This window comes from Cyprinus carpio, chromosome B9 (genome assembly GCF_018340385.1).
Source record: "Cyprinus carpio isolate SPL01 chromosome B9, ASM1834038v1, whole genome shotgun sequence".
In the NCBI taxonomy this organism is placed as follows: domain Eukaryota; kingdom Metazoa; phylum Chordata; class Actinopteri; order Cypriniformes; family Cyprinidae; genus Cyprinus; species Cyprinus carpio.
The window spans coordinates 25,931,144-25,958,637 of NC_056605.1; the positions used below are offsets into that span (position 1 = coordinate 25,931,144).

The 27,494-nt window shown below is 39.8% G+C and overlaps 1 protein-coding gene across 1 annotated transcript in view; it reads right to left on the reverse strand.

Annotated features, from left to right (window-relative positions):
* Positions 1–27,494, reverse strand: part of LOC109090096 (titin-like) — a 139,445-nt gene that overhangs the window by 60,488 nt on the left and 51,463 nt on the right. The window contains exons 76-132 of the mRNA XM_042730523.1: positions 27,164–27,430; positions 26,379–26,645; positions 26,137–26,276; positions 25,774–25,900; positions 25,161–25,303; positions 22,568–22,691; positions 21,892–22,162; positions 21,652–21,745; positions 21,371–21,539; positions 21,025–21,291; positions 20,468–20,734; positions 20,069–20,347; positions 19,569–19,977; positions 19,361–19,485; positions 19,006–19,272; positions 18,647–18,916; positions 18,272–18,571; positions 17,862–18,164; positions 17,589–17,776; positions 17,366–17,480; positions 16,994–17,278; positions 16,752–16,903; positions 16,518–16,665; positions 16,250–16,427; positions 16,029–16,150; positions 15,661–15,948; positions 15,267–15,563; positions 14,990–15,176; positions 14,785–14,900; positions 14,401–14,700; positions 13,791–14,090; positions 13,557–13,662; positions 13,228–13,424; positions 12,813–13,118; positions 12,383–12,661; positions 11,990–12,289; positions 11,594–11,896; positions 11,066–11,446; positions 10,671–10,973; positions 10,265–10,564; positions 9,722–10,018; positions 5,633–5,917; positions 5,246–5,539; positions 4,799–5,098; positions 4,376–4,684; positions 3,969–4,159; positions 3,455–3,884; positions 3,062–3,370; positions 2,770–2,951; positions 2,544–2,673; positions 2,108–2,407; positions 1,705–2,022; positions 1,321–1,617; positions 947–1,246; positions 522–836; positions 284–432; positions 20–170 (exon numbers count right to left, since the gene is read on the reverse strand). Coding sequence (XP_042586457.1) covers positions 20–170; positions 284–432; positions 522–836; positions 947–1,246; positions 1,321–1,617; positions 1,705–2,022; positions 2,108–2,407; positions 2,544–2,673; positions 2,770–2,951; positions 3,062–3,370; positions 3,455–3,884; positions 3,969–4,159; positions 4,376–4,684; positions 4,799–5,098; positions 5,246–5,539; positions 5,633–5,917; positions 9,722–10,018; positions 10,265–10,564; positions 10,671–10,973; positions 11,066–11,446; positions 11,594–11,896; positions 11,990–12,289; positions 12,383–12,661; positions 12,813–13,118; positions 13,228–13,424; positions 13,557–13,662; positions 13,791–14,090; positions 14,401–14,700; positions 14,785–14,900; positions 14,990–15,176; positions 15,267–15,563; positions 15,661–15,948; positions 16,029–16,150; positions 16,250–16,427; positions 16,518–16,665; positions 16,752–16,903; positions 16,994–17,278; positions 17,366–17,480; positions 17,589–17,776; positions 17,862–18,164; positions 18,272–18,571; positions 18,647–18,916; positions 19,006–19,272; positions 19,361–19,485; positions 19,569–19,977; positions 20,069–20,347; positions 20,468–20,734; positions 21,025–21,291; positions 21,371–21,539; positions 21,652–21,745; positions 21,892–22,162; positions 22,568–22,691; positions 25,161–25,303; positions 25,774–25,900; positions 26,137–26,276; positions 26,379–26,645; positions 27,164–27,430 — 13,797 coding nt within the window. The remainder of the gene's footprint in view (positions 1–19; positions 171–283; positions 433–521; positions 837–946; positions 1,247–1,320; positions 1,618–1,704; positions 2,023–2,107; positions 2,408–2,543; positions 2,674–2,769; positions 2,952–3,061; positions 3,371–3,454; positions 3,885–3,968; positions 4,160–4,375; positions 4,685–4,798; positions 5,099–5,245; positions 5,540–5,632; positions 5,918–9,721; positions 10,019–10,264; positions 10,565–10,670; positions 10,974–11,065; positions 11,447–11,593; positions 11,897–11,989; positions 12,290–12,382; positions 12,662–12,812; positions 13,119–13,227; positions 13,425–13,556; positions 13,663–13,790; positions 14,091–14,400; positions 14,701–14,784; positions 14,901–14,989; positions 15,177–15,266; positions 15,564–15,660; positions 15,949–16,028; positions 16,151–16,249; positions 16,428–16,517; positions 16,666–16,751; positions 16,904–16,993; positions 17,279–17,365; positions 17,481–17,588; positions 17,777–17,861; positions 18,165–18,271; positions 18,572–18,646; positions 18,917–19,005; positions 19,273–19,360; positions 19,486–19,568; positions 19,978–20,068; positions 20,348–20,467; positions 20,735–21,024; positions 21,292–21,370; positions 21,540–21,651; positions 21,746–21,891; positions 22,163–22,567; positions 22,692–25,160; positions 25,304–25,773; positions 25,901–26,136; positions 26,277–26,378; positions 26,646–27,163; positions 27,431–27,494) is intronic.

A 27,494-nucleotide genomic window follows, 5' to 3' on the forward strand; every position in this document is an offset into this window, starting at 1 on the left:
TTAAATCACTGAGACTTACTTATCCGGTCCTTCATTTCAAGAGCATCAGCAACTTCACCTGGTTCACTCAGACCTGCAGCATTAAATGCCAAAACTCTAAACTTATAAAATGCATTCTCTTTCAGTCCAGTGACCACAAGTTTAGTTCCTCTAACTTCCTTGTCTTTTGCCTGGAACAGAAGGAAGATTTTTTGTAATGTACAAAGAATTTATGAACATGTTTTGCTGAAATGAAAATATTTGGGTATAGATAAATTTGGGTATACATAAATCTTAAACAAACCTTGAGCCATGCTTCTGTGCCCTCCTCTTTGTATTCAACATGGTAGCCCATTATCTTTGAACCTCCATCCTTCAACGGTGGAATCCATTCCAAGTCTGCTGTAGTCTTAGTCCAGTCCGTGACTTTCGGGGTTGGTGGCGAAGGAGGGGCTACAAGAAAATGGATAGAAAATTATCATAGTTTGAGTCTCTATTAATAAAAAATGTTTGTTGTCAATCACAATGTATTGTTTTCCTACCTATTGGATCTCTAGCAAATGTTGGATCAGATGGCTCACTTGGAGGTCCACATCCTGCTGCATTTATTGCTGTCACGCGGAACAAATACTGAGATCCCTCAATGAGCCCTGTGACTCTGTGTGATATACCAAGTGGCATGGGCCTGACTGGATCACGGGTTACTCTGTTCCAACGTTTAGATGTGGTTTCTTTACGCTCAAGCCAGTAACCTGTAATTGGACTGCCTCCATCTGAGTCTGGCTCTTCCCAATTCACAGTCATAGAGTCTATTGTGATGCTGGAAAGTGTTGGCTTGTCACACTGGCCAGGTGGGACTAAAAATAGACATAAAATAACATCAGTGTTATAAAGTGGAATAAATGTAATCTAAACATACAACATGTCTCTAATAAGATAAACTTTAAATAGGTGAATGAATACTTACTGAACACATCTCTGGCCACTTCAGGTTCACTATCAAGAGGCTCACCAACACCATATTTGTTTTGAGCCCTAATTCTGAAAATGTACTCATGGCCTGGCATTAGATTTTCGACTGTGAATATTCTCTCTTTGGGTTCACTAGTGACAGGTATCCAACTCTTCCTGTTGGCAACACGTCTCTCAATAGTGTAGTTTGTAATTTTGGAGCCACCATCATCCTTAGGAGGCAGCCATGACAGCGTTATCTGTTCAGCACGAATTTCCTCAAATTTGATGGGTGCAGATGGAGCCCCAGGACGCCCTGTTTAAAATAATAATTGTGTTACATCTACATCTACATCTCTTCATATGAAAAAAATTGTTGTTGAAATATACCTAGAACATTAAGCCTCATTTCCTTGGAAACGGTGCCAAGGCTGTTGCTGGCAGTAAGAGTGTAAAGGCCAGTATCTGAGCGTTTGCCCTGCTGGATCAGCAGTGTGCAGCTATCATCAGAAACAAGTTTGTTGATGTGCTCATCATACTCAATATCAACCTTGTTTTCACTTTTGTGAGGAGGAGCCTTCTGCCATGTGAGGGTTGGAAATGGACAGCCCTTAATCTTAGCAACAATATGTATATCTGAACCCTGTTCAACCTCCATGAATTCTGGAAGCTCAATGGAAGGCGCCCCTAAAAGTGAAAGGAATAAAGATGAATTTGTACACCATACAACCCTAATTCATTGAATTCCTTTATTGTGTGTTGCTTTGTACGCACTGTTCTGGTCCTTAATAATGATGGGTCCTGCCGTAGAGGATGGTCTACTGGCACCAACCTCATTCACAGCCTTAACACGGAATTCATATTCAGCACCCTGGTGGAGATCCTCCACTTTGAAGGTGGTGGTATCAATATCACGGCGGTTACACTGTCTCCAAGACTCTTGCTGGTTTCCACTGCTATCCCACCATAGACGCTCAACATTGTAGTGAGTTACAGGTGAACCACCATCATTCTTTGGTGGCTTCCATGTCAGAGTCACAATGCCCTTGGACACATCAACGATTCTGACTCTTGTGGGAGGATCAGGAGGATCTGCAAAAATTTAGTGTTTTGAATAATCAGGATAAACTGTATTTAAAAATTTTCAATGTCAGACTTGTTTACAAAATATACTTACGAATAGGATCTCTGGCTTTAGTCCGCTGAATGGTTGTGATATGAGGTCCCAAACCAAAGCGATTCTCAGCTCTTACACGGAAAAAGTATTCTTGTCCTTCAAAGAGGTCTGGCACAACTAAGGATTGTGTTGCACAGGCTGGGTTGACCTTTGTCCAAGCCTTTCCTTCAACAGTCTTTTTCTCAACAAAGTAGCTCTTGATTCTGTCACCTCCATCACAGTCTGGTGGCTTCCAGGTTAGTCTACATGTTCCACGTGTGATGTCACTGACTTTGAGATCTTTAGGAGCTCCAGGCAAATCTAGACAAAAGAGACGTGATATAATGAGATCTGATATTATGTGATGTAATTCATACTTCTAAACTTATATTTTGATGAAGACTTATATACTGCTTCAGGTTGTGAGGTTTTGTATTTTAAATATAGTGTTGCTTACCAAGTACATTCACGTGCACTTTAACGATTTTGGTGCCAGCCTGGTTGCTGGCAGTGATGATGTATCGCCCAGAGTGGTTTAATTTACATTCAGGGATTGTCACTACTGATGTTGTATCACTGGATGATATCTGCAAAGTTTAAATGTAAAGTATATTATCTGAATAATGTATGTTCGTTTGGACTTAACAAGCCAAGTGTTTTGGGGAAGAAAAAAAAAATCCTACTTCTGAATCCTCTGGCAAAGTATGACGCTCATTCTTTTTCTCTGTTGGGGCAGTTCCATCAAAGTCCCATGTAACATTCGGAATAGGTTTGCCAGAAATGGTGGCTGGAATCTTGATGGTTGTTCCAGCGCGACAATTGAGAAGCTCATGAGCTGTGACCTCCATGGTAATGACAGGTTCCTCTGTGAACATGTCAAGTAACCAATATCTTTAATCATAGATACCTTTCTACATGTAGGTATTAACTATTACTCTATATTATTGCAACACATCTACACAAAATAAGGCTTACCCAGAATATCTTGCACAATGGTATCGCCAGTTCTGGGACTTGGCTCAGATTCACCAGCAGCATTGACAGCAACAATCCTGAACCTGCATTTCTTATTCTCTTTAAGCCCTGACACAGTGTATGAATTGGTTAGGATCAGCTTATCCGGTGTATTGATCCTTCTCCACTCATGTGAACCTTCATCCTGAACTTCAACAATGTAACCCTTTATTGGACTTCCTCCATCTTTTTCTGGTGGGGTCCAGGAAAGACTCACACTGCTTGTGGTTTTGTCCGTTACTTCAGGTGCTGGTGGTTGACTTGGTGGTTCTACAATTAACATTTAAGAATGCAAAGATTTATTCATTAGAAATGGGAATTCATAAACCTATCATCATAAGAAATATTACTTACTTGTAGGATCAAGCGCAAACACACACTCTGTTGCTTCACTTGGAGGTCCAACGCCAGCTGCATTCTGAGCCATCACACGGAACTTGTACTCGGAACCCTCAATAAGGTGGAGCACATTGTATTCCAGGCCCTTGACTGCTGGTTTTGTTACTGGAGCCCTGTTAATACGACTCCAGTATACAGCTCCTCTCTCTCTCTTTTCAAGCCAGTAGCCTTGAATGGTTGAGCCACCATTGTCTTTTGGAGGATCCCAAGTGACCAACATGGATGAGCGAGAGTGACTAATAATCCTTGGCCTCTGGGGTGGCCCAGGAAGACCAAATGGATCTTTGAGTACAACCTTTTCTGATTCACAACCATCACTGACCCCGTATCTGTTCTCAGCTTTGATCTGGAACTGGTAGGTACCATAGGCCTCCAACTTGTACACCTGCAGAAGGGGATTAAAACACATTTTAAAAGCACATATCACAGTCTCATTCTAAAAATAACTGTCTCATAGTAATATACTAACGCCATAACGTCTGTCTATGATGCAGCATGTCAACTGTTCCCAGTCAGACTTCTTTTTGCTGGCATCTCTCTTCTCAATTATGTAGTTAGTGAGGTCGCTTCCACCATTGTCCTCTGGAGCATCCCAGGTAAGGTAGCAGGACTCAGCTTTGATGTCAGACACCACAATGTTTCTTGGTGGCAATGGGCGATCTAGGGAAACAACAACGCCACAGTTAGGACATCTCCTCAATCCAACTTAAACGTAATCTTGTAGCAGTATTGCTGAAAATGTAGAGTTGTGTCCAACATAATTTAATTATAAGAAAAGGCACTGTTTAACTTGTAACACCCAATGCTACTTACCATTTGGTGAAAATTCTAAAAGCTTATGTAAAATCAAATACTGAATTCGATTTAAAGTCTTACCCAAGATATCCACTCGGATTGTGCGTTGACCTACTCCGCGGGTATTTGTGGCAGTTAACTTGTAAATGCCTGTGTCTTTTCTTACAGTTTCAGGAATACCAATTTTGGTATTGATGGTTTGTCTGTTAATCTCCTCTGATTCCAATGTCATTGTCTCAGTAGGCTGGTCGATAACTACTCCATTCTTTGTCCACTCAAATGTAGGCAAGGGTAGGCCAACAATTTCAGCAGGAATTTCAATAGCTGCTCCCTTCTTGACAATAATAGCATCACTCTTAAAGAATTTCAACCACTTAACAGTTGGTATAACTAAAATAGAGCAAAAATATAAACGGAAATTGTAAGGCATCAATTTAATAAATAACTGAAACTAAATGTCTTAAAAAGTTGTCTGTGATTTATGTTAAATGAAGTGATACATACGCTCATCTTCCTGAATATTGACACTGATTGGTTTGGATGGTTCTCCATCCCCAACATCATTGACAGCTTTGACTCTGAAGTCATACATCATATTCTCAGACAGATTTTCCAGAGTGATGGTGAGGTCTTTGCAGAGTTGCCGATTGGCAACATCATATTCATTGCTGTCTTGTCTCCTCTTTTCAACATAGTAGCCTATGATTGGAGAACCACCATCACTACGAGGAGGTTCCCAAGTCAAAGTAATAGTGCTCTTGGTCCTTTCCTTATAGTGCAATTTCTCTGGGGCAGATGGAACTCCTAAAATTGAAATAAAGTCAACATTGTTTTTTTGCCTTTGCATGAAAACAAGTAATGCAGATTATAAACTGAACATAAATCAAATGTATTTTCATATATGAGATAAAATTAATTGTTCTCATGAATGTACTTTTCAGTTTTATTTACCTTTAGGATCCACTGCTAAAACAGGTCCAAGTTCAACAGGAGCACCAAGGCCATACTTGTTCCTTGCGACTACACGGAACATATATTCTTCTCCGTCAAGAAGACCAACAATGTCACATTTGCAAGCAGCAACTTCTAAGGGTTGTCTGTAAATGTGCATTTTCGCATCTTTTCTTTCAACAACATAGCCCATGATGTCACTTCCACCATTATCCAGAGGATCTGACCAGGTGAGTGAAATCATTTTCTTGGTCACATGAACTGTCTTAAGATCAACAACTGGTCCGGGGACATCTTTGCACAAAAAAGAACAAGAAAACATCCCAATGAGGGGTTACATTTCAGGTTTTAATAGTAAAAAAAAATCTTTAAAGTAATTTGACTTACCCATCACGTCCACCTTAACGGAGGCAGACTTGGTTCCACTGGGGTTGGTACCTGTGATCTGGTATATGCCATGGTCAGTTCTCAAAGCATTTTTGATGGTTAAACTGCTGTTTTTTCCTTCTGTCTCAATAACTGTGTGTTCCTTGTCCGGCTCTGCATCATCTTTTGTCCACTTAACTTCTGGTACAGGGCGTCCAATAACAACAGCAGGGAGACGCAATGTTTCTCCAGCTCTAATGATGACTCCATTCCTTACAGAGACATCAAACTCTACCCCTGGGGCCTCTGTAAATTCAAGTACAGATTTAAAATTTGATCATAATTTCTCTAATAGTTTCTCTAACAGAACAAGATGGCGGCGCGTCCACACGCAGCGGCTTCTCTCTGTCCCGACAGAACGGTGTTTTCGTGTTTTTTGTCTTGTGAGTCGCAGTGTTTTTGTACGTCGTCATCGCGTCTATCTGTCTTTAAGCACGCATACAGTCGTGAGTTTCTGCTGGATGTCGACAGAGCCGCATTTTTTTAGATTTAAACTCCGCGCACGCGGAACTGCTGCGAGATCTCGAACTGCTCCGGAGGCCTACATCATCACCGACCCCTCTCTACTGCATCTCGCCCACACAGCGGAGGCGCCACAAGCGGCGTGAGAGGAAGCAGAAGAGGGGTAAGCGCGGAGGTATCCGGGCTAGGCTAACGGCTAACCCACACAAGCCATCCATCCCCACCGTCGTACTGACTAACGTACGCTCTTTGGACAATAAACTGGACTACATCCGATTACTACGTTCAACTCAGAGGACTGTAAGAGACTGTTGTGTTTTTGTGTTCACGGAAACATGGCTCAGCGACAGCGTTCCGGACTGCGCCATTCAGCTCGACCAGCTGACGTGCTATCGAGCAGACAGAGCTCTCTTCGATTATTAAGTGCCCCCGCGGCGGCGGGCTTTGTGTTTACATCAATGACGCGTGGTGCCGCGATGCTGTTGTGATCTGCAAACACTGCTCACCCCTGGTGGAGTTTATGATTATTAAGTGCCGGCCGTTCTATCTGCGCCGAGGGAATATACTGCCATACTGCTCGTTTTCGGTTTACATTCCCCGAACAACAGCAACAGCAACAGGAACGATGCACTAAATGAACTGCACCAGCACATCAGTGAGCAGCAGACAGCACACCCCCGATGCTTTTCTCATCATAGCTGGGGATTTCAACCATGCTGACTTAAAGAGTGTATTTCCTAAAATACACCAACACATTAACTTTCCAACAAGAGGTAAAAACATTTTAGACTTTGTTTTACACCACACAGAGAGGAGCTTACAAAGCCCTCCCCCTCCCCCCCACCTCGGTGCCTCAGACCACATCACTGTCATGCTAATGCCTGCATACAGACCGCTCGTTAAAGTCGCCAAACCAGTTCAGAAACAGATTCAAGTGTGGCCAGAAGGATCGTCTGAGGCTCTTCAGGACTGCTTTGATACAAACTGACTGGAATATGTTTTTAAGCAGGCTGCCACTTATAATAACTCCACTGACCTCCAGGAGTACTCGGAGACTGTCACTGCCTACATCACCAAGTGTATTGAGGATGTAACAGTCACAAAAACCATAAATGTCCGGGACCAACCAGAAGCCGTGGATGACAGGGGAAGTCTACAGACTCCTGGAAATGCAGAACGCTGCCTTCAGAGCTGGAGACGAGGGGGGCCTGAGAACAGCCAGGCCAACCTATCCCGCGGCATCAGAGAGGCTAAGAGACAGTACTCCAGGGAGGATAGCCCATCAATTCAGCGACAGCAGAGACACTCGGAGCCTGTGGCAGGGGATACAGACCATTACGGACTACAAGCCCCCACAGCGGACCTGTGACAGCAACATCTCTCTGCTGAACGAGCTGAACACCTTCTTCGCTCGCTTTGAGGCACAAAACAGCTCCACTGCACAGAAGACTCCACCTCCTCCCAGTGACCAGGTGATGATGCTGACCCCAGACAGCGTGAGGAGATCCTTCAGCAGGATCAATGCACGCAAAGCTCCGGGTCCTGACAACATTCCTGGGCGTGTACTGAGAGACTGTGCAGCAGGAACTCACTGATGTCTTCACAGACATTTTCAACATCTCACTTAGTCAGGCTGTTGTTCCCACATGCTTCAAAGCTACCACCATCATTCCAGTCCCGAAGAAGCCATCTCCATCATGCTTCAATGACTACCGTCCTGTTGCACTTACTCCCATCCTCATGAAGTGCTTCGAACGGCTAGTCATGCACCACATCAAGTCTGCCCTCCCCCCCTCCCTGGACCCATTCCAGTTTGCATATCGGTCCAACCGGTCGACCGATGATGCCATCTCAACTACCCTCCACTCAGCACTCACACATCTAGAGGAAAAAGACTCATACGTCAGAATGCTGTTCATAGACTTCAGTTCAGCATTCAACACAATCATCCCTCAAACAGCTCATTCACAAACTGGTCGAGCTGGGGCTCAACACTTCGCTGTGCAACTGGCTGTTGGACTTTCTGACTGGAAGAACTCAGGCAGTACGTGTCGGCAGCAACACATCCAGCACCATCACACTGAACACTGGGGCCCCCCAAGGATGTGTGCTGAGCCCCCTCCTCTTCACTCTGCTGACCCACGACTGCACACCGTCACACAACTCCAACCTCTTCATTAAGTTTGCGGATGACACAACTGTGGTGGGTCTCATTAGCAACAGAGATGAGACAAACTACAGGAGCGAAGTGAGCCGCCTGGCTGGGTGGTGCAGTGACAACAATCTCTCTCTGAACGTGGAGAAGACGAAGGAGATTGTTGTTGACTTCAGGAGAGCGCACACTCAGCATGTTCCTCTGACCATCAACGGTGCGACTGTGGAGAGAGTGAGCAGCACCAAGTTCCTGGGTGTGCACATCACAGAGGACCTCTCCTGGACCGACAACACCGCAGCACTGGCCAAGAAATCACAGCAGCGTCTCTACTTCCTCCGCAAACTGAGGAGAGCCAGAGCCCCACCCCCCATCATGTACACCTTCTACAGAGGCACCATCGAGAGCATTCTGACCAGCTGCATCACTGTGTGGTATGGCGCCTGCAACGCGTCCTGCCGGAAGACTCTGCAACGCATAGTGAGAGCAGCTGAGAAGATCATTGGTGTCTCTCTCCCCTCCCTCCAGGACATTTATGGAACCCGTCTCACTCGAAAAAAGCCCTCTGCATTGCAGGTGATCCCACTCACCCGTCACACAGCTTCTTCAGTCTGCTGCCATCAGGGAGGAGACTGCGGAGTCTCCAGGCCAGGACCAGCAGACTGAAGGACAGCTTCATCCATCAGGCTGTCAGGAAGCTGAACTCGCTCCCCCAACTTACCCCCCCCGTCCCTCTTCTGCCTCAGGCACCACTGAACTATGAAAACCCCCCCCCCCCCCCCCCCCCCCCCCCAAGTCCCACATCCCCAGGTCCTTCCACCCCCCCTCCCTCTAAACATACGAATGTCATGCACCAGTCACTTTGTGCAGCAGTGGTCTGCTCACTACCTCATTCACCATGGATCTGACATCATTCTACCTCCTCATCAGTCAGTTTAATAAAATAACTGCTCTGAGCCCTTTGTCACTTTGTCACTTTTAATCAGACTGAATAAGCTATTTTTTTTTATGCACTAAAAATCTTTTTATCTGCACTGTTTGTTCACTGGTTTGCACTCTATCTGCCATGTGCCTTGCGCTGCTTTTATTTAACCTTATTTTTATTTTATTTTTTTCTATTATGTCTTTTTTACATTCCCTTATTGTATAGTTTTATCTTATATTTTATATTTGACCTAGATTTTTAGGCTCTACTGTTAGTGTTATCTGTATGCACCGGGGGGGGTCTGAGAGTAACGCAATTTCGATTCTCTGTATGTATGTACTGTACATGTGGAAGAATTGACAATAAAGCAGACTTGACTTGACTTGACTTGACTTGGCAAAGCAATGCTGAGAAATATCTAAATCAGGGCTCATTGTTTAAAGAGTTCTAGGTCCTCTGTTGCACTCACTGTTTGTAGAAAGGAGAAAGTGCCACAAGTTTTTTAACATACCTTCTGGCTCTTTGGCCTGAACAGGTTCAGTCATGCCTGGTGCTCCATGACCTGCTTCATTTACAGCGTATACACGAAGGTAATAGTCAGCTCCCTCAGTCAGTCCAGTCACTGTGTATTTGCGGTCTTTGCATCTAAATTCAGTACAGCGGACCCAGTCCTTCTCTCCAACCAGACAGCGCTCAACATGATATCCAAGAATTTCTCCACCACCATTGTACAATGGAGGTATCCAACTGATATCGATAGTTGTATTTGTGACATCAACAATTTTTGGTACAGGAGGGCCAGGAGGCACTGCAAAAATATTGTTACATTTAATCAAATTATAAAATTGTTTGGATCTAGTTAGTATAAATTTAGTTTGGTCACACTTTAGTTTGGGGACCATTTCTCACTATTAACTAACTATTAACTACAACCTTTGCTTCAATAAACTAAAGTGTTACCATGAGTTTTATACTGATAAAAAAAAAAAAAAAAAAAATTTAAACCAGTTTAAAGGCCTATTTTTAATGTTTAGTTTTCATTTTTCACACTTACAGATTGCATCCATTGCAGTCTGTGGGTCAGTTGGTGGACTGAATTCTCCCGGGCCAGCAAGATTTTCGGCACAGACCCTGAAGACGTAAACAAGGCCTTCCATAAGACCCTCGGCCTTAACCGACAGTGAATTAAGAAGATTGTTGTTCACTCTGGTCCAGTATTTGCTGTTAACTTCACGTCTCTCAACCCAATAGCCCAAGATAGGGCTACCATTGTCCTTTGGCTCATGCCAGCTGAGAGCAGCTGTGCTGGAGGTGACTTCTCCAATTCTTGGCATGTTGGGAGCATCAGGTGGTTCTGAAAAACAATATTTTCAAATGAAAATGAATATTTTCAAATAATTTCAAATAAACCATAATATAAGACAACTACCGTTCAAAGTATGACTAAAATATAATTTTACCAAATTGATTCTTCGCAATAAGTGGTTCAGAGTAGCATGGATGTCCACAGCCAAACTTGTTTTCAGCTGTGACTCTGAAGATGTACTCCTTTCCTTCAATAAGCTTGGTTACAGGGTAATTGTATCCCTTGTGGGTCGAGGTCACAGTTACCCAACCAATCTCATCAGTAGCGTTGTCTTTCTTTTCCAGTATGTAGTTGATGATCTCACTGCCACCATCATCAAGAGGTGCATCCCACTTGCAAACAACAGAGGTGTTTCTGATCTCATCAAATACAAAGTTAACAGGGGGGCCAGGCTTATCTGTAAGTTACAACAAGCAGTAATGTTAATACATTTTTTTGATTAAATAAATGCTTAGTATGATACTCGTTGTAGTTCCAAAAGTAACTCACCAAGAACATTGACTTCACACGATGCTGTTGCAACACCATGGGGATTCTCAACTCTAATAGTGAACATTCCATGGTCTGTTCTGATGGCATCACGCACCATCAGAGCAGTTTCACACCTTTTGCTCTGGTCGAATGACAAGCGATCTAAAAGTGGTGGATGGAATTCTTCTTCAGGTTCAGGCTGAACAGATTTCTTTTTCTTCTTTTTCACAATTTCTGGTTTCTTCTTAGCTGGTGGCTGCCTCACATTCTCATCATTTCTGAGCCATGTAACAGTTGGGTAGGGAGATCCAGATATGTAAGCATCCAATCTAATCTCTTCGCCCTTTTTGATACTGAGGCCAGATGCAATACGGGCATGGAGTGATACCTTTGGTGGGTCTAAATTTGAAAAAAAAGTAGAATTAAAACCCAACAACACCACAAAAACACAAAACAGTTATATGTAATGTTTTACTTGACACAGAAGAGTTCAGAAAGTTTGCATATTTGAAATGAAACTGTATTAGATTTTGTTTTGTAACATACCAACAGGATCAGCAGCCTTAATAAATGGTGTACTGCGAGATGGGTCACTTGCTCCTGCAATGTTCTCTGCACGGACACGGAACTGGTATTCCTTTCCTTCCGTCAAGCCAGTGACAGTGTAGGAGAAACCAGGTACCAGATTTGGAACGCATCTTTCAAATCTGTCCCCATCTTTTTCAATCTTCTCAAGAATGTAGCCTGTGATTGGACATCCACCATCATATGGTGGTGCCATCCAAGTAACAGTGACCGAATTTGAGGTGGGATTGTGTCCTTCAACCTCAATTGGTGGGTCTGGGTGTTCTGTAATTAATGAATTAATAATAATTATAATAATCATAGAAAATAAAAATATATATAAAATAAAATAATAATTAAGAAATGAATTATACTCACGTTTTTGTTCTTCTGTTATGACAGGATTACGGAGTTCAAGAAACTCGCCACTACCAATCTTGTTAACAGCCTTCACTCTAAAGTAATATTCGCCATTGAGCATAAGATCTTTGACCACAAAACTTAAAACATTGTCTCCAGACATCGCAGGCAAAAATGTCTTCTTCTGAGCTTCCCTGCGCTCTAAGACATAGTGCAAGATTGGGCTACCACCATCACTCTCTGGAGGCTCCCAAGAGATCTTGCAAGAGTTCTTGGTGACCTCACTGGAAGAGATGTCCTTACATTGTCCAGGCAGGCCTTTTTAATGAAAAATATGAGGCATTGAGGTATTTTTGAGCAGTAGACTTTATAAGTGTGACAAATGGAATCAGTATAACTATAGTTTCTTACCGATCACTTTTACGTTGATTGTGCCAGTTATTGAACCCAGACTGTTCTCAAGAGTAACAGTGTACACGCCAGCATCTTCGTGTTTACACTTGAGAAGTTCCAGGTGAACACGATTGAGTTCACATGTCAATGTCAGTCTGTCTTCAGTCTTTAATTCAGTGTCACCCTTTTTCCAGACCATTGATGGTTTTGGTATTGCTCTGTATGGGATTTTTATGTCCATCTTCTCACCCTCAACGATTACAATGTCTTGGGTCTGGAGAGTCATGGTTGGTGCACCTTTAAATAAAGATGTATTCAATATCAGTACTAAAGCAATAAAACAATACAAATATTGTTATTGTATATATATACACACACACACACACACACACACACGCACAGACACTTATATACATTCATTCACAATGAATAACTGAATAGTACTTACAGTCAGGGTCTTTGGCAAAGACACCATCTGAAATTTCAGAGGGATCGCTGACTCCAATCGCATTGATAGCACGAACTCTAAGAACATATTGTTTCTCAGGAATGATGCCTTCCTCAGCCTTAAACCTGAGCTCTTTGACAGGACGAGCATTAACCCTCATCCACTTCTCAGTTCCAGCTTCTGACAGCTCAACATGGTAGCCTGTGACTGGACTTCCACCATTCTTTTCTGGAGCTTTCCATGTAATGTTGATGTGCTCTCTGCTGGCATCAACAATCTTGACTTCAAGCGGAGGAGAAGGTGGACCTAAAAATCCACATGAATCAATCCAGATTATGGTGTGTACATAAATTTCTATCACTAGTGTTATCATTGTAAATTGCATGCTATGCAATTATGCATTAAATTAACATACTTATGGGATCTTCAATGGTCATGACAACAGTAGGTTCACTTGGGTCACCAACTCCAGCTTCATTCTCAGCACAGACCTGGAACTGTACCTCAGAGCCTTCATCAACATCAGTCACCTTGTACTTGCATTCAGGGCCAGATGTCTTTCCAGACTTTACCCAGCGTGTACCTACTTTCTCTTTCTTCTCAATAACATACCTATAAAAAGAATGATTCATAAGACTTTATTATTATTATTTTATTATTTTTTTGCCTTGAACACCACAGGCCTACACATCGTTTTATTTGAAGTTTACACAACAAGTGTTTTATAAATAAAAATGTTCATACTTGGTTATGGGTCTTCCACCATCACTGCTGGGTGGCTCCCATTTCAGGTCAACATGTCTCTTGGACACCTCAACAACAGTCAAAGCGTAGGGTGGTCCAGGGGTTGCTAGAAAGGACAAAATGACTCATTTTAATGAAAACTCTCTCTCTCTCTCTCTTTCTCTCTCTCTCTCTCTCTCTCACATACACACAAATATATAAAATATCTACAGATAAAGATGTTGTTTAACTTACTGAAAGTGTCCTTGGCCAAAACAGAGTCCTCTAGTTCACAGAACTCGCTTACACCAACTGCATTCTCAGCAGCAACACGGAACACATAAAGAGAGCCTTCATTCAGTGGAGTGACAGTATACTTGGTATCTTTCACTGTGGTATCCACAGCCTGCCAGGCTCTGCGTCTGACATCTCTCTTCTCAACAACGTAGTTGGTAATTGGAGAGCCACCATCACTATCTGGTTCAGTCCATTTCAGGTCACAGTTGATTTTAGTAATGTTAACCACCTCAAGCCAGCGTGGGGCATTTGGAGGATCTTTTGGAATGAGAATAACAAAATAATATTATTGTTTACAGATCATTGCAGGTTGAACATAAAAATCAGAGAATGCATTAAAAATTGGGGTTTGATATTATAATATTCTGGTTAAACCATTATATATATATAAATAATTACACGCTTCAACTCTTATACATACAATTAAATTTCTTGCTTTTTGACATCTACAGTAGATACTGATATCTAGATACATTCTTGATGATATGATCTTGATATATATAATAGTTGCATGTAATGACCATAATTATTAAACAAATCACTTATTGAGTCTTCTGTAAACACTCACAGAGTCTCTCTTTGCAGACAACAGGGTCACTTGGGTCACTGGGTTCACTCTCTCCAGCAACATTGACGGCCTTGACTCTGAAAGAATACTCCTGCTTCTCCATCAGACCCTTCAATAAATGCTCTGTTATTGGCACATCCTCGGCTACACGAACCCATTCCTCAGTTCCGCTCTTTTGAAGCTCAATTATGTAGGACTCAATCTTAGCCCCGCCATCATGCTCCGGTCTAGTCCACTGCAAGTCTGCTGAAGTCTTGGCAATGTCTTTGATGAATGGTTTTCCAGGAGCCCAAGGAGGATCTAAAATAACAACAATTGAGATTGATGACTTCAAATTTTTATTATTTAAATACGTTAACATTGAAAAATAAAACCATAACATACCAATTGGGTCTTTAATCAAAACTGGGTCAGTCTCTGCACTTGGCTTTCCTGGTCCTGCAAGATTCTCAGCCAAAACACGGAACTTGGCCTTCTTTTTTGTTGGCAAACCTTTCACCCTGAAAAGGTGACATTAATTTGAGACTTTCTAGAGTGTTGCACTTCCATCACCATTTAAATTCAGACACAATGAAAAGGATTATCCTACCTGTACGATGCGTCCTTAACTGGCAGCTTGTTACACCTGATCCATTTGTCAGTCTCTGGATCAAACCTCTCAATCCAATAACCAGTGATGGGGCTTCCACCGTCTTCATCAGGCTCATACCAAGTCAGAGTTACAGCATCCCTTGTGATATCAGAAGGCTGAATCCTGGTTGGTGCCCCAGGAGTATCTGAGTGACAGAGAAAGATAATTAATTTTGTAAATAAATAAATGCATACATACATACATACATGTATTATATAGTGAGCTGTATGCTTACCAAATGAATACTTTGCAACAATTGGCACATGCTCTGCAGGTGTCCCAATGCCATACTGGTTCTCAGCAGATACTCTAAAGACATACTCCTTCATGGGAATGAGTTTGGAGGCTTTGAAAACAGTTTGTTTGATTGTAGCAGACAGTTTCTGCCATTCTTCTTTGTCTGTGGGTCTCATCTCCACAATATAATTGGTTACTGGTGAGCCACCATCATCTCTGGGGGCATTCCAGGCCAGACAGCAGGATTCATTGGTGATTTCAGAGATATCAAAAGCAGCTGGAGGGCCAGGTTTGTCTGTTTTTCAACATAATGACAAAACATCAACATTATATTTATAATCACCACTGATTTCTTTAATTTGATTAGGCTGAAATGACAGAAAACACCATACCAAGAATGTTGACATCAACAGTTGCAGTGGCACGGCCACTAGTGTTGACTGCCTCAATGATATAGGTGGCTGTGTCAGATCTGGTTGTGTTTGCAATGGAAAGTGTGGAATGGCCAGGTTTTGTGTCGATGGTAATCCTATCAGCTGGTTTCAGGACAAGGTCAGCCTTTGTCCATTTTACTCTTGGCTCCGGCTTGCCAAGCACATCAGCAGGCAGGTCAATCTTAGTGCCAGCCCTTGCCGTTAAGCCTGCTAGAAGTTTTACATCCAGCTGGATTTCTGGTGGCTCTGTAATATAATAAAATGTTAATATATAGTGAATTCTAACTATTATTTAACTATTATACTGGTGGACCTAGATCACTAACCTTTAGGATCTATAGCCAGTATCTCATCTGTAGCCTTGCATGGTCGGCTGGCTCCAAGTCTGTTCACTGCTCTTACACGGTAGGCATACCACTGACCTTCAATAAGACCAGTAACCTGGAACCTGGTATACGTATAATGATAATGATTAAAGATATATCTGAATAATTATTAAACACACTATGTTCCATAACAGGGATGCTCATGAAGAATCACCACTCACTTAAGTTCAGGTATGGGATCTCCACAGGCTTCCCATTTGTCAGTGCCACGCTGGCATTTATCAACAATGTAGCCCTTGACAGTAGCACCACCATCATATCTGGGAGGTTCCCAGAGCAGGAAGATGCTCTTTGCTGATTTGTCTCTCCATTTCAGGTTCTCAGGAGGGTCAGGCACAGCTGTATTTCAAACAAGTTTCATTCACTGTCAAACTGTTCTTTAATTCATACCCCTCAAACGAAAATAATTTAACACTTTTTAAGACTTACTGGCTGGGGAGGACACATTCACAGGTTCATCAATGTATGCTGGCTCTCCTGGTCCACATTTGTTGCAAGCAATAACACTGAACAGGTACTCCTTGCCCTCAATGACATCTGTGACAGTGTACTCGAGGTCCTGTACGCCTGACATCACCTGAAGAGTTGATGTTTTGAAACTAAATGTTTCAGTATGTACAATGTACATATACTGTAAACAAGTAACTGTTATAAACAGCTTACCTTAACCCAGGTCTTGCGTGAAACCTCTCTTTTCTCAATATTGTACCCACTTACAGGGCTGCCTCCATCATGATCTGGTGCTTCCCACATTAGATGCACATGTTGTCTGGTCACCTCTGCAACTTTGAAGTCTTTGGGTGCACTTGGACATGCTGAAAGATGCAAAAATGGGATTGTACATTAATTACTGTGTAAAAACAACAACATAGTAGGAGAATATAGTAGAAAGAAAATTTTCATACCAATAACATTGACTTCGATCTCTCCAGAGACAGATGTCACATCATTCTCCAATTGTAATGTGTATGTTCCTTTGTCTGGACGCACACTTGGAGCAACAACCAGTTCGGTGTATGTAGGCTTTGTAACCATGGAAACACGGTCCCCTGCAGTGAGCTCTTTGTCACCAAATGTCCACTTGGGTTTGGGCACAGGATATCCCGTAATGGGAACTCGGATGACAAGAGCATTTGGAACAATGACTTCCAGACCATTCTTGAACCCACTGAGGTCCATGACAGGACCCACTAAGGGTGGAAAAGGAAAGTTACACATTTAAACTTATGTGCGTGTATATTTTTACCTGTCTTTAAGGGAAATTTAAAATGGCTTACCATGAGGATCGTCAGCCAAAAGTGGCCCAATTGCATCAGCTGGATCAGAAATGCCAGCAGCATTTTCTGCACATACTCTGTAGTGATACTTCTGACCAAACTTAAGTCCAGAAACCAATGTAGGATGTAGGATACATAAATAAACACATAACACAAAAAAATCTTTTCATATGATGATAAATTTAGTTTAATCCAAAACACAGGCTTAAACAACATGACATACCCTGTAGTAAAGGTCAGGGCAAAGCCTAGCATTACATCTCAGCCACTTGTCAGAACCATCCTCACACTTCTCAATAATGTAGCCTGTAATCATACTGCCTCCATTGCTGATAGGTGTTTCCCATGACAGCTGAACTGAGTCTTTGGTCTGATTTGTGTAGTTGAAGTTCAGAGGTGGACTTGGCCTTTCTGTAATAGGAGACAAAATTGAACGTTTCACACTGACTTTTGCAACAACTCAAGACATAGCGAGCAAAATATAAACCCTACAAACCAATGGGATCCATGATCTTCACTGGATCTGTGGCAGCGCTTGGCTGGCCAATTCCAGCTTTGTTCTCAGCTCTGACCCTAAAGATGTACTCCTTGTTTTCAACAACATCTTTGAGTGTGGCTGTACGATCCTCAGCTTTGACCACCAAAGCAGGCTCCCATTTCACAGAGGTTCTGTCGCGTAGTTCAATGATATAAGATGTGATCTCAGATCCTCCATCAAAAAGTGGTGGTTCCCAGGAAACTGTGGCACCAAACCTATTGACAACTCCAACCATAACCTTCTGAGGTGCATCAGGCACATCTGTTAGAAGCAGAAGATTAATTTAAAATATTTTTAACACAATATAAAATTAGTTACATTCTCAACTCTTACCAGAAAACAAAGCAATAAACTGAAGTATAGCTCACCAAATTTGTTTTTGGCTTGAACAGCCTCATCAGTAGTAACGGGTTCTCCATTTCCAACTCTATTGCGAGCACATACACGGAAGAAATACATGTTGTCTCTCTGTAATCCACCAACACAGTACTCTGGAATGTCGGCACGGTCTGTGGCCATTGTCCAGGTCTTGCGTTTGACGTCTCGTCTCTCAACCACATAAGCCAAGATCTTGCTTCCACCATCACTTTCAGGTTCTTCCCAAGCAAGGCTTACCTCACCATCAGCAGTGTCAACAACATGCAGGTTCTTCACAGGTCCCGGAACATCTACAACAACAGTTTTATTAGACATCCTGAACAGTTAAAATGTCTGTAAATCATCTAGTCTGATTTCCTACATACCAATGACATCAAGATTAATGAAAGCCTCTCCTGTTCCATGTTTGTTCTTGATGACAATCTTGTAACGACCCTGGTCTGACTTCTTAGGGTCCTTCAGCCTGTACTCTGTCCTTTCATTGGATGTGTCAATGTTTTGCCCAGGTAGGCTGATGTCATTGTAAAACCATTCTGTCTCAGCACGAGGATAAGCATCATAGGGTACCGTCATGACAAAAGGCTTTCCAGCATCTGTTACAAGGTTCTGATCTGTAGTTTTGAACTTTGGAATAGCTGTAAAGTAAGGTATAAGACATTAACAAAAGTATCACTTTATATGAAAACCAAAGCAGCAGTAATAGAATGGAAACACTGTATCATACCTGCAAGCTCAAGCTTGGCTCTGGCATCCTTCTCCTTGGCAACAATTCTGTATTCTCCCTGATCACGGGGCCTGATCTCACAGACCTGCAATCTATGAACTTTGCCCTCACTGATCATCTGGTATTTGTCACCCTGGACAATGATCATGTTGTTCCTCATCCATTTGACCTCAACTCTGTCCTTATTTAGTTCAGCCTCAAACACAATATCTGATCCTGGAGGCTCAAATACATCTGTGGGTGGCCTGACAATTTCCACTGGAATCTCTGTTGAAGGAAGAGGAGAAAGACGACATTAGCAAATCAAATTATCAGGCTATAAAATTAACAGGAACAGGCTGGGGGAAAAAAATACCTTCAACAAAGAGACGTGCCCTTGTCCTTTTGTCTTCCACTCCACAGGCATATTCACATTCATCATCTGGTCTGCACTCTTTGATTACAAGCTTGCATTCTTTTCCATCTTTTTCCATATGATATCTGAAAAAAAAGAGAGATCATGATCATTAGCAAACATTTTTTACATTATTACAGAATACTTTGTTTCATGGTTCAAAACTCACCTTGGTCCTTCTCTGATTTCACGTCCGTTCCTGTACCATTTAACGTGGGCTTTTTCCTTAGATAATTTGCAAGTGAACTCGGCATCCTCAAATTCAGTGATGGTTTGGTCTCTGAGCTGAGCGGTGAATTCAGTGGGTGCCTCACTGATGATCAGTTCTGCTGTGGACTTATCCGTGCCAGCGACTACGCTGTATTCACCCTCGTCTGCAAGGCTGCAGTCCTTAATGGTCAGAGTGTGCTTGTCCTTGTCCACACGATACAGAATGCGTTTGCTGAAAGTGATCTCTTGACCGGCCTTCATCCACTGGACTGTCACATTAGGTCTGTTCACTTTGCAAGCAAAAGTCATGGTCTTCTTTTCCTCGATTTCACAGTCTTCTAGTGGCTGAATGATCTTGAGGGCTTCCTCTGAGATGCAAAAAAATCTCTATCAGCATTGTACATATACTGCTAACAAAATACACATGGTATAAAAGACAGACATATAATAACAACGCACCTAGTACATTGACGTTGGCAGAGCACTTGGCCTGCTCTCCGCGTTGGTTAGTCAGTGTAATGGTATAGCTGGCTTCATCTGACTTTTCTGCAGCTTTTATTCTCAGAGAGAACACAGTGTCTCTCTGAACCATGACAAACTTGCTGCTCTCAAACATTGTCTCAGTGTTCTTCAGCCATTTGGCTTTAGCTCCTTCTGAGTTCACCTCGCAGTTAAGAACAATCTCTTGTCCTTCCTTTACTTGGGTATCCTTGATGGGAGTGATTATCCTCAGTTTTTCTAATGAGTCAAATAACGGTACCCGTTTAACTCCAATTTAATACGACAATTCAAAGTAAACATTTGCAGACCTTTACAGAAACATATTCAAGAAAAATGTACTAAAAATGAAAAACTTACCAATCACCAACAAGTCTGCTGTAGCCTTTACAGAGCCAATGTGGGCAGTGAATGCACCCTCATCTTTTAGCTCGCAGTTTTTGACAATGAGTGCCCTCCTCTTGCCATCAACAACAATTTCATACTTATCATCAGTTGTAATTTCTTTGTCTCCTTTGAACCATTTGACTTCATAATTTTCCTTAGACACTGAGCAAACAAACTCAACCTTTTCACCCTCAACAGCCTCTTGGTTTTGGGGCCTGGCAATGAACTCAGCTGCCAATTCTAAAGCAATAAAGAAAGTCAATTTTAAGTACATCACTGTCTTTTGACCAATAAACTTTGATTTTTCAAGTCATTTGAGATTACTGGATATGGACTTTTGAAAACAATTTGAAAGAAATTAAACAAACTAAATATTTAATAGCTAGAAAAGAAAAATATATTTTTCCAGGCCTGAAAATCACAATTTTATAAATTCCTTGCTTTTCTAGGTTTTACATGACCATGGGAACCTGAGCTAGTAGGACTTTAATATAACAGAGAGTTTGAAAGAATCTAAGCTTAAAACTTACCACTGATCTTTAGAGTTCCTTTTGTTTCCGAAGCAGGCAGTTTGCACTGGTACTCGCCAGCATCATCCATACGGAGGTCCTGTATGATGAGAATTCTCTTTCTCCCATCTGCAACATGTTCATATCTACCACCCTCGGGGATCTCCTGGTCACCCTTGTACCATGTAACCTCCGCACTAGGTTTGGAGACCTCACAAATCATCTTAATGCTGTCGGTTTCTGTGCCCTCAACATTGGACAGGTTCTTTGTGAATCTAGCTTCCTCCTCTGCAAGGCAAAAGGAATTATCATTAATGTCTTTATATTGTAGTTTGATTTTCAGAACAATGGCTGAAACAAAACTTACCGACAACTGTCAGCATTCCAGAGGATTTGGATGTCCTTGCATCACATTCATATTCTGCTTCATCATCAAATACTGCCTTGCTGATGATGAGAATACGCTGTAATCCCTTGGCAATAATCTCATACTTTTTGCCTTTTCTGATCTCAGCGCCATCTTTGAACCAGCGAACCTGTGCAATAAACAGTTGTGAAACAATCCGCTCTTTTTTTTTCAGATTTTGTGTGCATTTTGTTTTTAAGTAAAAGAAAGACTGAAAATTCTGAAAATACTGTAAAAAATACCTTGGCACTTTCACGGGACACTTCGCATTCAAACTTAGCAGATTCCTTCTCTTTAACCTCAACATCATGAAGAGGCTTTGTGAATTCAACAAACATACATAAAAAAAAGATGAAAAAGTAAACTTAAAAAAAAAAAAACCCTTTCCATATATATATAATATATATATATACACACATTTGCTTTATACATATGATTTTTGTTATTTTATGTCTTTAGTTGGCCTTATTTAGTTTTTTAACTTACGTTCAACATTTAAGAAAGCAGATGTCTTGAACTCCTTTGCATCACAGGTATATGTCTTGGAATCATCAAGGCTACAGTCCTTGATGATCAGTCGCCTTATGCGTCCCTCAGCCACCATCTCATACTTCTTGGTTTTACGGATTTCCTGTCCGTCTCTGAACCACTTCACGTCAGCCTTCTCCCTGGACAGTTCACACTCCAGAATGGCTGTGGCTTCCTCCTCAACAGTCTGGTCCTCCAAGGGCTTGGTGAACTCAACTGGTGGCTCTGTGATATGTAATGTGGTAATTTGAAACCATAAGCAATCTCTATATATGCCTATATATTCTATACGATAGGAATACAGGTGTTCTAGGGTTATTACAGTACACTTAAACTACAATCATAAAAACACATTTTGTTACTTAAAATAAAAATAAATGTTAAATAATATAAGATTAAATATAAAAAAATAATCAAAAATTTAAAACTACAATAATAATTAATAAAAACTTTAGAGACAAATTAAAAACTAGCTATGGGAATACACAACAAAATTACTAAAACTAAAAATGAAAAAAATGTAAATAAAAACATTCAAAATATTAATAAAAATATAATGTCAATGATACTACAATAACAATGGGGTGTTTATATATATATATATAAACAACAACAACAAAAAACACATACCGTTCACAGTAAGTTTGGCCTGGGTCACAAAGTCCTTTGCAGTAAGTTTCACTTCCCCAGCCTCTGTCATCTTGACATCTCTTACAGTCAGAGAATGCAGTCTTCCTTCTGCTCTGGTGACCACCTGCATAAAACAGTGTAGGATAGTCTTTTAGTGGTTTCATCAAATGCTTTATTTTTTACTATATAAACGCTGAAAGCAAAAGGAAAAAATAAGTAAATGCCGTTTAAACTCTTAAGACCCGGCAAAACATTTTAGGAAAAAAAAATTATTTTTCATGTCATTACATTAAATAAAACACAAAAACAAAACAAGCCTGCATAAATTTTATATATATATATACACAGTACAGACCAAAAGTTTGGAAACATTACTATTTTTAATGTTTTTGAAAGAAGTTTCTTCTGCTCATCAAGCCTGCATTTATTTGATCAAAAATACAGAAAAAACAGTAATATTGTGAAATATTATTACAACTTAAAATAATAGTTTTCTATTTGAATATACTTAAAAAAATTAATTTATTCCTGTGATGCAAAGCTGAATTTTCAGTATCATTACTCCAGCCTTCAGTGTCACATGTAACATCCAGTCTATCACATGATCATTTAGAAATCATTCTAATATTCTGATTTTTTATGAGTGTTGGAAACAGTTCTGCTGTCTAATATATTTGATGAATAAAAGGTTAAAAAGAACTGCATTTATTCAAAAAAAAAAAAAAAATTCTAATAATATATATTCTAATAATATATTTTCTTTACTATCACTTTTTATCAATTTAACACATCCTTGCTGAATAAAAGTATTGATTTTATTTAAAAAAAGAAAGAAAAAAAAAAATACTGACCAGCAGTGTATATTGTTATTACAAAATATTAATATTTTAAAAACATAGCTTCTTTTTTTTTTTTTTTTTTACTTTTTATTCACATTTATCACATGTTCTGAAAAAATATTAAGCAGCAGAACTGTTTCCAACTTTGATAATGAATCATCATATTAGAATGATTTCTAAAGGATCATGTGATAATGATCCTAAAAATTCAGCTTTGCATCACAGAAATAAATGATAATTTAAAGTATAATAAATTTAAAAACAATTATTTTAAATTGTAATAATATATCACAATACTACTGATTTTTCTGTATTTTTGATCAAATAAATGCAGGCTTGATGAGCAGAAGAAACTTCTTTCAAAAACATTAAAAATAGTAATGTTTTCAAACTTTTGGTCTGTACTGTGTATATATATATTAAAATTAAAATTAAAAAAATTTAATTTTATATATATATATATATATATATATATATATATATATATATATATATATATATATATATATATATATATATATATATATATATATTTCATTCATAAGTTATCCTACATCTTTGGTAGAGGACATCGGGACTCAATTAAAAAAAAAAAAAAGGACATGAATGAACATGCATAGGCAAAAACATTTTTTTTTCTTTGTTTTAATCACCAATGCATTTCTCAACTATGTTATTACAGAATTATTTGATATACCCTTTTCTTCATGCAATAAACATGCTTTTAGTCCTGGAGTCCTCATATGAGGACATTTATCAACATCCCCGTATCAAATCAATGTCCTGTTTCATAACAGAAGGTCTGATTTTGATTTGAAACCCCATAACCTTTTCCTGAGATGTTGATTTATGACACACAGTTTAAAAATTAGTCACATTTAAATGATAATTACAAAATATGATCATATTTCCATAAGAGTGTCACTAAATTAATATCAGACATTTTTGAAGACCAAGGAGAGGGAGTGGTCATGGTGAAACATCCAAACATTTATTATCTCTAAAAAGCCCTGAATGTGCTCTGTACAGGACATCCAGAATTAAAACTGTGGCATGTATGGTCTCAGAGACATTTCCTTTCTTAGTTATTTAATTAAAAAAAATAGCTGTTTAATTAAAGCTATGTAAAAACATCATATGCATTGTTATTATATATATATATATGTATATATATATATATATATATATATATATATATATATATATATATATATATATATATATATATATAATATATAGTATGTGTGTATATATATATAATATATAGTATGTGTATATATATATATATATATATATATATATACTATGATAAATAATTACATAAGAAGCATATTTTCTTTGAATCAAACATTACAATTAAAGAGATATATATTTTATGAAATGTCTAAATGATTCTGAAGTTCACTATACCACCACTTCAGCAACACTCTTGAAGCAGTTAAAAATAACCAGAAGGGCGCCTGCAGGGCAGAATGCCACAGTGTTATCTCGAAACTTTGAGCAAGTACTGCAGGAAATCCTTATATGCAGAAAATATTTATGTTAAGACTTTTCACTTGCAACTGTCACCCTAAGACAACAAAATATACATACTATGTGTGTGTACTGTATAGTTAACCTATAGTATGTTGGAAAAGTATAGCATCATAGCAAATCACAATGAAATCAATGAAAATCCAGACAGGAACAAAACTTAAATAATGATGCACAAATGAACAACTGAATCTAACAAAATATAAAGCAAAGAATCTCACCCTGTCACTTGGCTCCATCTTTGTTGGGCCAACGAACCATTCAACTGGAATATCTTCATATGAGAGCTCACAGTCAAAGGTAGCAGTCTCTCCAGCAGTGACAGTGACATCCCGAAGAGGTCGCAGGAGGCCAATTGTGCGTGCTTTAGAAGAGGAAATGGACATCCTTAATAATAACAAGAGACTATCCTACTACTACAATTTGTCATTGTTCTCTATCACTAGGTCACAATTTGCAGTCTAAAGGACTATTCAGATTGACACGGGATCCTATATCATTAGCATATTTAGATTCCATGCACTGCCTGTGGTCAGATAAACTAGGAGGCACATTTCAGTTCTGCCAATAACCCCCACCCTCTCCTGATAAGGTATAGGGCTTCTAAAATAGTCTTGAGCCCTGATTGGCTGTTGACTAATCCCAAGTTATCTGTTAGTCACCCAAGGTTTTTTTTTTCCTTTTTTTCAGTGAAACAAGAATGCAGGTTAGTTTGTCAACCAATGTAAAAAAAAAAAAAAAAAAAAAAAAAGTTGCACAAGTAGGTTATTTTTGTTCTGAAAAATAATTATGGCTATTAATGCTTGTTTTTTATTCACTTATGAGGATTCTCACCTTTAACTCTGAGCTGAGCACTTGATTTAGCGTTAGCAGCACTAAAGTCCACACCACCAGCCATATCCATGCGAACATTGTAAAGGATAAGCATGTGCTTGGTGCCTTCCTCCTTAATTTCACAGTCCTGAGTGAAACAAACACATTTATTAGGGGCTGAAAATACTGACATAATATAAAAACAATATTAAAATATATATATATATATATATATATATATATATATATATATATATATATATATATATAATGAGAGTGTGTGTGTGTGTGTGTGTGTGTGTGTGTGTGTGTGTGTGTGTGTGTGTGTGAGAGAGAGTGTGTGTATGTGTGTGTATAAAAACATGAATTTCAGGAATCTCTTACGGCAGACTGGTGCAGGGCATCTCCTTTGAGTTTCCATTTACCATGAACATCCTCCTCAGAGATTTCTGTCTCAAAGCGAGCAGTCTCTGTCTCTGTGACCTCCACACTGTACAATGGACGGACCATTTTAATATCACGTTCTGCAAAGAACAGGAGAGGAGAGGCAAAGTTATAGGAGTTCATAATAAATTATATACATTTTAATCTATTAATCTATATATGGATTAATGAAAAATACATACCTTCAATGTTGAGCTTAGCAGCTGTTTTGTCAGAGCCACAGTCGCATACATATTCACCAATGTTGGCCTTCTCTGCCTTCTTCACTGTCAGGATACGTTTCTTTCCATCAGCCTTGATGAGGACGTTCTTAGAGGGAGTGATTTCTATGCCATCTTTCAACCATTTCACCTGAGCAGATGATTTGCTCACTTCGCACTTCAGGACAACTTCATCCTTCTCAACTGCAGTGTAGTCCTGTAACTTGGTGGTGAAGTAAGCTTCTCCCTCTGTTGATATATAGGAAAACATGAAGTTTTTTAACATGATTTACCACAAAAAGGCCCTGTATGTAATGCACTAAAAACTGAACCCACATAAGGTGACAAAGACCTTGACACAAAGTTATTTTCTCTATGGACTAGTTAGCCAACATTTTTAGCTTCCTCTATTTTAAGAGCTCTGTCATCCACCTCATATTTCTTGTTCCTTGTTCTTCTGAGTGAATGGTAATCATTTTCTTACTCTTGAGATTTTAGTCATCTATCAAATTATTTATGCTCACCATAAAATTAATTCTGAAACTCCTCAGATTGCAATTTTCATAGAAGTTTGTAAGTACAAGTTTTGGAACAAATAAAGCTACTAGATGGTGCCAGTTAGCTATTGTAACTTGTATTGATATAAAAAAGATAGACTGCAGAGCGATACAATAGACATGAAAGCAGCACCAATGTACTGTCAAGAACAGTAGTAAATAATACTAAAGTCATTATAAAATGTATTAGAAAACATTTTAAACACTTACCAAGCACAGTGAGCATTGCTTCAGAGCTTTTACCGAGGGCCTCAACTTTAATTAGAGAAGTGTCATCAATAGACACCTCTTTGAAAGACAGAGTATGGATCTTGCCATCCTCGGACATGTGCACCACTTTGCTTGGATGCAAACGCACATCATTCTTGTACCAGGTGACTTGAATCTTCTCATGAGAGAGTTCAATCCTGAATTCTGCAGTCTCACGCTCTTTAACGGTGACATCTTTAATGGGTCTGACAAACTCAAGACGGATACCTGAATAGAACGATAAATGCAGATCAGAAAAAAATTGATCAGAAAAACATCTGAAGGAGATGTG